Consider the following 12,293-nt stretch of genomic DNA (forward strand, 5'->3'; position numbering starts at 1 on the left):
TTTGGGCTTGGGTGTGGAAACTAAAAGGGAGTTTTAATGTAATAAAATTTGTTGACACATTGCTTACATGTCTTTAATTAAAGAGAGTTGTCTTTAATTTAAGCAATAACAAAATTGAAACAGTAATTGTTAGAACAGAAGACAAATGAATAGTGAAATTAAATATGATAGACAGACATATTAGTAAATGGAAAAACAAAAAGTAAAATTGAACCCCATACTTACTGTTCAGGCCAAATTTCAAAAAACAAACAAACAAAAGTCAAAAACATTAGTTATTATTATGTTATTGTTATACATTCTTCACAGTCCAATAAAATGTATTGAAATCATGATGGCTGTTATGTTCTGTGTTATATGTATGTATGTTATAGGTAACATCAGACAATAATATAGTGTGATTGTGAACGTTTTATTTTCTCCATAAACACATAAAACATAAAGAATACACTCCCTCTGCTCTCTGAAAGCTTATTATTAGTGATACTGTGAATGGTCTGAATATTAATAGTATGTAAGGGTAAAAGCCTTTTACATTTTTATTTTTGAAATCACATTTTATACTTAATAACATAAAGACATTAAAGATGAAAGAAAAGCATTATTATTTGGCAAATTTAATTATATTCAACTATCATTATAATATCACTTTGTGATATATATTATAACTTTGAGTGTTGTAATATATCCTTTAAGTCCCTCTTAATCATCAATTAATTAACTGATAATAATTAAACACTTTAAAAGTCTATAATTATTCCAGTGGATAACTCCAGGCTCCATATAACATAATAAAAAGGCAAGTTTTCTTTTTTATTTCTTTGTATTCTGTCTTCTAGTTGTTTATTAACTACTTGGTCTAATAAAATATAATGTATAATACAGAAACAAACTGACACACTAAATCACTTAAAGATTTACTTTTTTTAAGTGGGTTAGTTTTAAGTTTCCTGAACAGATCTTTTCATTGAACAACTGCTAACTAAATGTTAAACTTCACATTTTAATTATGCTTTCTGAAACACTCAATGTATTTCCTTTTATAATAAACCAGTCAGCGTGCAAAAGCAATAGTGAGAACAGATTTATGGCCAACTTTTGAAGGGGGGGGCGCTTGTTTGGGATTGGTCAAACCAGTCACAAGATGATGTGAAGTGAAAAAAAAAAAAAAAAAACATTGAAAGCGTCTCTTCCAGTCAGAGCAGCAGCTGCAGCTTCAGGGAATTTTTAACTCTACAACAATGGTAAGTTGTCGGAGGTGTTTGTGAGAGAGTGGTCGTCATTTTCGCGTTTGTTTTTTAATCGTGTGCTCTGAACAAAATGTGAAGTTTCTGTTGTTCCTGTTGAGAAAAAGTGAGGTCGCAGATTGGCTAGCGTTAGCCTGCTAGCTTAGCATGAGTTCCACCCTCTGTGCTCCGTCAGTGTCAAGTCAGGAAGTAGAGGAGTCAACGTGTTCCGGCTCAGGATTTCAAAATAAAACCACTGTGGTCGAAGAAAATGTGAAAATGACAGATGATAGTATTTTATAGTTGCTGTGCTGTGGATTAATTTTCATATAACTCTTACCACAAACCTGTGTACTCCTAATGTTAGCCACAAAAGCTCATAAAATCTGTGCTATAATTTATCATAGTATGTTAATCACAACAGTTATTTTTCACCATTTTCTGACATTTTATAGTCCAAACAACTAATGGATTAATTGAAAAAAAGAATTGACAGATTAATCTGGATGAATAATTGTTAGTTGCTGCCTTAATTCAGCTGATCTCATCATATACATACATATACTTATTTATATATATCAATACAGTGATTCAGTAATAAGCATTGGACGAAAAATTTTAAATCTATTTATGGAATGGAATAATAATAGTTTGGAAATGGGATATAACACTTAACACATGATTAAATATTGACTGTTTAAAGGAAATATGGACTGTTTTATGGATAAAGACATGAAGTGCATAAAATATATGAAGGTGACAAAAGCAAAAATTTAATGTGACATGTACAATAAATAAATTATGTAACAGTGGAGGTTTAATGCCACATACAATGTTAAGTCCAGTTTGATGAAATACATGAAAGCAACTGGTGCAGGGATGAAACGAGGGATGTGAGATATAAAGTTTTATAACAGTACAGTTCAGCTATTTAGTACTGAGTTTTGTAAAACGTTTCATACATTGTAACCCTGCTGTAAAAACTGAGCCAAACCATCTGTAAACCCCTTAAAATCGCAGGGTGACCGTACTGCTGCACTTCTCTTAATTTTCCCCAGATATGCTGTACGCTTTTAATTTGAAGACTACTTTCACAAGCTTCCTGTGCACGTGCAGTTATTCTGTGTAACGTGACGCAGCGGCTCGCGCTGATGTGTTTCAACTCGTTTTTTTTGGGGAGCTGCCTTCACGCTAGCTCGCTTCTATCGTGATGAACAATGCTTCTCCCTGGGCTTTTGACTGCGTGTCATGACAGCTTTACTCTCTGTAGTGTCAGTCAACTTTTAGAGTGATGTTACAGTCTCGTTTTTACACATGAGACACATTAAATTAGCTTTTTATTTTAAGTTAGCTGACTCTTAATTTCCTGGCTAGCTGTCAGCGGCTGCAGGAATTTGAACCTGTGGCCACCTCCGGGGTTTACTGTCGTCCGTGTTCCTCATATTTCCCCCCTGTGCATCCTGTTTTTTCACTCAGTCTCAACCACAGACACTCCAGTCTCTTCTTAATCTGTAAAGATCTTTTCTCTAAGCTCAGTGAAATCCTGACTCCCACCAGCCATCTGCTCAGGAAGGTGTAATTATAGAATTCAGAGACTCTGCAGAGACTCTTAGAGAGTTTTATGTCTTTGTGGTGGAGTTATGTAATATTGTGTGGACGTGACACAGGTTCAGAACGATAAAATCATGCAGGAACTGGTGTATCACTTTATTTCTGGATAATGGGTCACATTGAATTCCTGCAGGATTCATACAAAGCGCCAAGATATTTAAAGATAGTTTTAGCACTTTCGTACCACATTGCTTCACAGAAAAAGCAATAAAATGCATAAACACCACCTAAAGCTTCAGTCTGTGTCTCAGCAGCTGTCCTCCACACATATAAACCCTCTGCTAAGTTCCTTCAAATCACAGGTCCAAGTTAAACATAACTAATTTCGCAATAGATTAAGTTGAATACATCTTTATTTATTATTATTTTATATTTAGACTAAAAATAGGACAACATGTATAACAGATATAGGGCTACTTCCAAATTGATTATTTTCTCTATGAATCAATTTGTCTATGAAATGTCAGAAAACAGTGAAAAATTTCCCATTATAACTACTTAAAGCCCATGGTGATGTCTTCAAATGTCTTGTTTTGTCTGATCAACAGTCAGAAATCCAAAGATATTCAGTTCATTCTCCTTTATGACACAGAAAAGCTTCAAATCCTCACATTTGAGAAGCTGCGACCTGCAAATGTTTGACATTTTTGCTTAATAAATGACTAAAATGATGACTGGATTATCAAAATAGTCGCTAAATAGCTAATCGATTAATCAACTAACTGTTGCAGCTCAAAACCGAACATAATTCTTGCTAAATTATAGGAAATATATTCTATTTGTCAATTACTGCAGCACTTTCTTATTGATATGTCTTTATAGTTCAGGGACAATCATTGCATCCAATAGGGTTTTGTTGGAGGGTCCAAGCTGTTTGCTCAAATGCTGAAGGCTGCACATATTGTGTGCTTAGGACCAATTATTCACACTGTAACAGTTCTTGTCTGTGTTTTCTTGTTCATTAAGATCTTACTGTGAGAAATGCAGATGTAACAAGGCTGCGTCTTTGCTTTTGTTGTTTTCAGAGTAAACATGTGGCAAAACATTTAAGGTCAACAGCAAATCCATCACATCCTGTTAGAACCTTTTCACATCAGGAAAAAGCCAAGTTCATTTTCCTTAATCTACATGACGTTAGATACGTTTAAGGTAGAGATTAATAAATATAAATGTGTTTTGAGGAAGAGAAAAACTTTTTTTTCTTATAGAGGAACACAAATGAGAATCGCACTGCAGAAGTTTTTTTTTCACATCTTTGTTTCATTGTTTCATGCAAACACATTAGAGACATGTGTGTGAAGAAGGTGGAAGTGAGAAACTTTGACTCAAACAACAGTCTAAACTTTTTTCAATGCTGCTTAGACATTTATGCATCAGTGTTAACAATCTAATAATGTAATATATAATATAATCAGTCATAGGGGACATTTTACTGCAGAACAAGTAACTGTTTATACTTTACTTAGCCTATATTTTGTTGTTTACAAAGCAGGACTTAAATGTTATTGTGAATTTTTACATTGTAGTACTGGTACTTAAGTAAAGGATCTGAATATTTCTTCCACCACTGATAATATCTGTGAATCAGAAACATTTGTTTAGTCGAGATGAATATGTCCTTTTTAGTTTTAAATCTGAAGATCAAGGCTTTGGTTGGTTAACTCTGTAAGAAAGATCGTTTAAAAATGCAGAATTGTACCGTTTAATAAGTGCTATTAAAAACACATGAATTCATTGTTTGTGAGTTTGAAGTTTAAGTGACCGTGTCGACGTCTCTGCACATTTTCTCCTTTTTTTAATCAGAGTGAATCACTGGTGGTCTGTGATGTGGATGAAGATCTGGTTAAAAAGCTGCGAGAGTTCCGTTTCCGGAAGGAGACCAACAATGCAGCGATCGTTAGTGAGTATTGGAAACACATTTATACCATTTAATTTATGAATATGTTCTAAATCAAACACCAGTGGGGGAGGGTGATGTGAACAGGTTTTGTGTTACTCTCTGAATCGTTGTTTTTGCGTTAATCAAAATCCTTGACAAAGAGCAGTTTGTAGAATTGGGTCACCTTCCAAAATGTGTCCTCCTTCAGTAAAGCCTAAGCCATAAGCTACAGATACACTTATGGGTTGCAGTTTACCATTAACTCTCACAGCCAGTAAGATTTGTCACTACCTCCTGCTGTGTTGAATGAAATGGGGCAGCGGACACGTTGCCTCTTTAAATCCTGATTCAAATGAATGAACTTAATCCACATTCAGAAACTGCTTTGACCATTTCTTCTTGCTTAAGGTATTTTCAAACCAGATTGTAGTTTACTGAATATAAAATAACTTTTCGATCAAGCTGTCATATGTTTTCAGTTTGAAATCCATAGTAGACTCAGGTCCTTTTTATGGACTGTCTGCCTCTGTCAGCTGATATTTAAAGAAGCATTTCACCAAACTCTGGTTTTTACTACGCTGATTAGTCTACACCTGTCCTTGCTCCACTCCACTGTTCCACATTTGTGGATAGTTAATTGAATCCAGCTACTTTGCTGGGAAATGATGGCTATGTAAATTGAGCCTAAGCTTTATCCAGATGAGATAAACACTATTCTCTTGATGTCCTGTTTAGCAACATACTTAAAGGAACACTTTGACATTTTGGGAAAGTTTGTTCAGATTAAACAGAAGAGATAAAACATGTTAATTAGTGAGCTTTAGAGGTGCTGGTATGCTAATTTTGTTACCTTTTGAAAAGAGCCAAGCTAGCTGTTTTCCCCCCATTTCCTGTCTTTATGCTAAGCTAAGATAACCAGCTGTAGCCTGAAGCTTCATATTCGCTGTAGAGTGGTGTCAATCTTCTCATCTAACTTTCAGCAAGAAAGCAATTAAGCGTAGTTCCAAAAATGTTGAACTATTCCTTTAAATGTGCATGCAATTTTAAGCTTTTTCATGTTTGGTTAGTATTTTTAAAGTATTTCTAGTGTGTTCCTGGCTTAAAAGCCAACAGATGAAGCCAGATTTGTTGTCAGTAAACACTCAGTTAAACCTACCTTGATAATAAGAACTGATATCCATGTTAAAATATTAGATTGGGAAATCAGTATATGCCTGGAGGACAGGCATGTATTTATTTATGGAAAATACAGCAGGTGGCTTCAGCGCTGCATCAGTTTGAGTATCAAACTGAGCTCTAAGCTTTATCCTCCACCATCTCTGGATCAAAATGTCAATGCTGCTAAATTGGATTAGGAGTGTGTTTTCATGGTGTGGACTCCGATTCAAAGGCATACACACCTTTAATATCCATTTGCAATAGAAAATATAAACATTAATTTTTAAAAAACCTACTTGTTTTGCTTTTTGTGCTTTTCCTGGTATTTTGTTTTGTTTGTTACTACCACAACTAAACTCATGCTGTTGGTTTGTAATATTTTTGTGTTTTCTTTTTTTAACCCCTCAGTGAAGATCGACAAAGACAAGCAGCTTGTTATTCTTGAGGAAGAACACGAGGTAAGTTATCTTTTACTGTGTTATTATAACATTACATACTTAATTCTTGAGTTTGTGTTCAACTTCAAATTGAAATTTAAAGACTCCAAACTGAATTAAAATTAAATTTGCACCACCAGTTTGAAGGAGGTGATAGTGAAGTAGTTGAACTTTGTATGTTAAACTTGTTTTGTCAGCTGTTTGATGTTGGTGGATAATTGCTTTTCTAGATAAAGTGTAACCACATCAGGAAAAGAGTCACTTAACTTTTGATGACTCATCTGTCTTGTTTTAGGACATTTCTCCTGATGATCTGAAGGATGAACTGCCTGAGAGACAGCCAAGATATCCTTTGAATGAATGACCTGTCTTATTTTAAGTTATTTAAATTATATTGAATTGCTGTAAGTACAGTAATTGTTTTGGTGTCCTCACCTTCCTGTAACATGGCTTTAATTTGATAAAACTGATGGTGGGTTTTTGCTTGAAGTAGGTACTTTAATCTTACAGGTTATCTACATGTCAGTTTATTCTGTTCATTCTTGCAAAATGAGTCCTAATGTGAAATATATGAACTGTCCTTAGCGCCAGGAACATTTATTGTCTACAGTTATAAGTACCAACATGATGATGGACGCGTGTCTTATCCGCTCTGCTTCATCTTCTCCAGTCCAGTGGGTAAGAATGTCTCTGGCATTACTTTTTATTTTCAATGTAGAGCATCACTTAAAAACTGTGAATGGTGCATATGGTTCACTGAACTTTTGTAAATGTTGGTGTTTGACAGGTTGCAGACCAGAACAGCAGATGATGTACGCAGGAAGCAAAAACAAACTGGTGCAAACTGTCGAACTGACCAAGGTTAGTGAGCCCAGGGTTTTGACAGACTTAAAAAGTCTTAAAGGTCTCATATTCTACACTTTTCTGGTGCTTTATTTGAAGTCTCGATGTCCATAAGAAGATATTTTTGTGGTTTTAAGCACCAAAAACCATCTGAGTATAGTTTTACATCTCCTCTCTTAAGCTTCTCTCTGGAGCTCTACCAAGAACAGGCTGTTTTGTGTCTGCCCAATGCCTCTCTCTTCTGATTGGCTGACAGTTTTCTGAGCTAGGTAATACATGGGCTCTGGGTAAAATTCACCGGTAAATTGCGACGGCTACCACTGAGGATAATGTTATCCAACCTTTTGAAGGCTGTGCAATGACAAATTGCTTTGTGACATCCAACAACTGCGCAGCATTTCCTCCACTGTCTGTGTCTCCTCTGCTCTGCTCTGTGTGCATGTGTGTGTGGAGGGGCTAAGCCCCGCCCCCGGTGAGACAGAGAGCAGAGGAGAGAAACTGGCGCGTAAATGACAGCAAAACACAGTAGAGACTCTCGCACTGAAATGAAGTGAAATGAAATGAGTGCACATAACTTAGGTAATTAACATAAATAAACATATTTTGTTTCTTTCAGGATTAATTATTTGAGTCTGTATTTATTGATATTGTGATTGTGAATTCATTATTTAATAGCCCAGAATATGATTAGGGTCTTTTGAACACTGGAAATGATTTATTGGGCTAAGTGTTTCACGGGAAAAAAGAAATTATTTAACTCAAATCAAACCCAACGCTCAGGAATTTTCAGCCTTGCGTGACTCTCACCTATGTTAATTTTATCCATAATAAAAGTTAATGTGGTAAGATCATGAAGAGAAGAATCTCCCTAATAAATGAAGAAAATTGTTTATGGTTAATTTGTCAGTTGTTTTAGAAACTGCATCCTAAAACGTCTCCCTTATTGTATTAAAAGAAAAGTCTAAATCCTGTTATTTGCTCTATTTTATGTTTTTTTTTTTTTTTTTTCCAGGTGTTTGAGATCAGAAACACAGAGGACCTAACAGAGGAATGGCTTAGAGAGAAACTTGGGTTCTTCCGCTAAGGTCATCTCATCCAGACGTCTGGGACGTGAGGAGGATCCAGATCGCACAACGTGTGTTGTGTCGTCTCTTTGGGAGAACACACCACAGTTAATGTTTCCTTTCTCTTTGTACCAGACCTGATTTAAATAGTGTGCTAATACTTTCTGTTCTCAGTTTTAGGCTTGTTTGGTGGAGTTTTTGGCATATTACGGTTCAAAGTGTGCCAGAGGGTTCAGACAATCACATACTTTTCTGTGACTGTCAGCATGCTTGGCACTATCTAAACCTCACCCATCTGTCAGCCTAAAACTGAAATACTATTTGACGCAGGTCTGACTTTGTCTCCCGTACAATCTCTCCATGTGCCAGTTACGTGTCTGTAATGAATTAACACTCCCATAGCTCTTGAAGTGGACAGAAATTGATAGTGCTCATCCGCCCTTCCTTAGCAGGTTCATTCAGGAGAATTTAAAGACATTGTAACAACGGTTTCTGGTTCTCTAAGTAGTTTACACTCAGTGTGCTTTTTGCAACTGTAAACCTCTTAAGTTTCACCTTTTTTATTTCTCATAATTTTCCATAAGTTGAGGGAGTCTTACTTTTTAGATAATTTTTGGTTATTTCTGGTGTATCTAGGGTTATGTAAACATACAATATACTTTATAGCAGTTACTTCCTTTTGTTGTGAAAAACAAACATCCTGCCAGAACATCTGAACAATCATAGCTTCAATTTAGAACAATATAGAGTTCTGTTTTAGTTAGTTCCTCCTTCAGTATTAATTTAAGGGCATTTAAATGATAATTTAGGTAACAAACTCTAATCGCTCCAGTCTACAAAGGACAAAAACACTAAGACCATTTGACAAGTGTCACTAAGACTTAAGTATGATGTGTTGTACCTTCTCTTGTGCACATGAACAAGCTGGCAGAAACCTTCTGGTGTTTATCTTGCTGCAGATTTGTCTCTGTTATTCTGTCATCAGATCACATCTTTGCGTCTGTGTTTAGAGAAGAAACAGTGTGATTTTGTGGGTAAAAGTGTATTCAGCCTTTGACCTGCATATTTGTTACAATGATATCACACATTAGATAACAATATTTCCACTGAAACATTCCAGACTGAACAGTTTATACAAGAAACCTCTCTAGTCTCTAGTGACCATGACAGTCTTGAAAACACTGCACACAGGGGCGGCATCACCTGCCCTCTTTTTAATCTACTGGGCTACTCTGTATACGTGGGTTACTGTGTCTTTATGGAGATTGTTAGCTATTATTGTGCATTATAGCTATTACTGTTATTAGTGTTTCTGAATGTTGTGCTTAATTCTGATGTAAAGCCACTTTGATTGCTTTATGGTGGTCGCAGCCTCAAGATGCTCCTATGTTGAGGATGATGGCTGCGACTTCTCCAAATGCCAGTTGTGCTTAATATTTAGACTTTGGTGGGTAAAAAAGACAGCATCTGGACCATTTTCATTTTCCATACAGATCAGGGTTTGACCAATATAGTTTTGTGAAGGCTGATACTGATATTTGTGTATTGAATGTGCCAGCAGCTCATATTTTGTGCCAATATCTAATATTAACAGCGCAGTCTTTAAGTATTTATATGAGTTTCACATTTTTTATTGTGTTGGATTTGAATTATATCATATGGAGCCTGAAATCAAACATTGACTGAGGTTAAAATGCCAAATTATAGCCTTCAGCACTTTTCAAATGCAATGTGCTGGAATAAAGGGTTAAAACAACAAAAAATGTGTCACTATTAAACACTTAAGGACTCAATTTTGTTTTTATTTGGCTGTATTTGTGCCCCAAAACTACATTTTTTCCTGCTGAATTATATTCGTCTGAGGGTGGAAAATCCTCTAAAACAGCACACTAAAACTCCAAACTAATTCTAGTAAGGATTAGCAGCTTTTAACAGCAGGGCGACCAGCCCCAGATATACTAAAAGTACATAAAATGTACTTATAATGTACTAATGAAATTGTATCGCAGGTGCTACTGTCCTGGTTTTATGTGACTGATGAAGGAAAAACCTCCATCTTACCAGTGGTGGCAGTTTTCCGATTCTTAATAAAAGCTTAATATCAGCTCGGTATATTGGTCTGACCCTAATAAAGAATAATAGAAACAAATGAATTCCACGTGTTCGCTCGTCAGTGTCGTCTCTTATTGAGAAACTTTGGAAACGTTTGAGGGCGGGTTGTGGCTCATTTATTGCCTCAAGGCAGGAAATCGCCACATAATGTATGATGTTGTACTGCGACAGTAAGTCTACATACCAATGCCTTGTCTTAAAATTTTTGTCATATTTATGTCTTTAAAAAAAATCATGAGGCCAAAATGAAAACATGACTCAAATATTTTTTTTGTGAGAAAAACAGAGGGTGATTGAAAAAGCTTTGTTGGGGGACTTAAATGTATTTTTGTTTTAAGACACTATTTCTTTTTTGACTTTCTGATCTGTAATGTCCAAGAGACATCATCTGTCTAAGTACAATGATAGAAACAGTCCCACTCAAATTATGCACAGTCACACCTTTTCATGTGGATCAATAATTGACAGCAAATTAAGACAATAATCTTTCATGCTTTACAGGTCAGGACAGGGTTTAGTTCAACAGTCACAATGATATATAGCTAATCATTGGTTTTGTCATCTACTGATAACATCAAAGCAACGAAAAGAAAAAAAATTAATCTTTGATTGATTCTCATGTTCATAATGGTTTCTGTTCTTACTTGAACTGAGGTTGTACACAATCCTTTATTGGTAAATGTAAAGTTTTATAACCCTAAGACCTGCAAAATCCTTTCAACTGTGGTAAATTTAAAAAAAAAATGCACAGTCTGAAATCAAGTGTGTCTGTTGACAAAATTTTTGACAAAAGCAATACAGGCTAACTTTTAAACTTTGTATTTCATTTGAAATATGTGCAATGTACTGATTTCAATGTGAATATAAAAACATGTTTAGCTGTTATCTTTTTCAAAAGGAAATTCTTTAAACCTCTAAAATGTGGAGAGCTACTGTAAATGAAGAGCACGCTTTAATGTGTGTAATGTCTGAACAGTTTGCATAAGCCTGACAGAAGTTTTATAATGACATATTCAAGAATTTGCTGCTCTGTTGCATGCATTCTTTGTAGAATAGAGAATATATCTTAAATTATTAATACACTTGCACCTCAAACATCTGGTCTCAGCTGCGTTGTTACTCTATCTGAAATATTTATGTACCCTGGGTCCTTTTTTTGATTAAAGAAAACCTCTGCTGCTTATGTTTTCATGGAAATGGGATGTAAAGGACAGTACATTGATCATGTGTCAAAAACAATCTCCCCGGTAGTTTTCTTTGGTTTTGAGCCATGCATTTGGTTATGTCCTGTGGATCTGATAGATTTCCCTCTTATGTGGTGAACCTGTTGTATATTTGGCCTCTTGAGTCTTTTTCTTAAACTGCAAATGTGTTGTTTAGCTTTTGGTGTCCTCTGATCAAATGCCTACTATTCTGTTTTCTCTCCTTTTTAATAAAAACACACCTGGAACATGTATCATAACCAGCTGCCTCATGGCATCAGTGAAACTTGAGATATTTGTATTTTTCCCATACTTTATAAAGCGTCTATTTGTCCCTATTGTCCAAATAAAACGTCAGTGATGTTTACCCTTCTGTTTCTCTGAGACTGCTGTTTTCTGTGAATATGCTACTTATATTTTGTCCAGATGGTCAGATGAAAACAGTGGAATAATTTGCAGTTTGATGCACTTAAAAATGAAGACTCAGAGCATTAGTACGGTAAGCAACAAAAAGCAACAGTGACTTCCTGAATAAATAAATAATAGAATAAATATTTTATGGGTAATGTATTAAGTTACCTTATTGGTAGTTTATGCACAGCCTGGTTAGATTTAGATTAAAAATGATCGATAATATGTACATGTCTTTGTAGTAGTTGTACAATTACTAAGTTCAGTAGATGTTTTGGTGTTACAGGACAACAAACAGTATAATAAATATTTTTTTTTACCTCAAAATAATAAAACAAGCAACAGTGTTT

At 35.2% G+C, this 12,293-nt stretch overlaps 1 protein-coding gene across 1 annotated transcript; it reads left to right on the forward strand.

Moving 5' to 3' along the window:
- Window positions 1-1,138: 1,138 nt before the first annotated feature.
- Window positions 1,139-11,899, forward strand: gmfb (glia maturation factor, beta). Its single transcript, XM_067613716.1, has 7 exons — window positions 1,139-1,244; window positions 4,641-4,737; window positions 6,283-6,332; window positions 6,607-6,656; window positions 6,907-6,989; window positions 7,099-7,172; window positions 8,167-11,899. The coding sequence occupies exons 1-7, from the start codon at window positions 1,242-1,244 to the stop codon at window positions 8,236-8,238; spliced, it is 429 nt and encodes a 142-aa protein (XP_067469817.1). The 5' UTR covers window positions 1,139-1,241; the 3' UTR covers window positions 8,239-11,899.
- The last annotated feature ends 394 nt before the right edge of the window (window positions 11,900-12,293 follow it).

The sequence above is a fragment of the Thunnus thynnus genome, chromosome 16 (genome assembly GCF_963924715.1).
Source record: "Thunnus thynnus chromosome 16, fThuThy2.1, whole genome shotgun sequence".
Classification (NCBI taxonomy): Eukaryota; Metazoa; Chordata; class Actinopteri; order Scombriformes; family Scombridae; genus Thunnus; species Thunnus thynnus.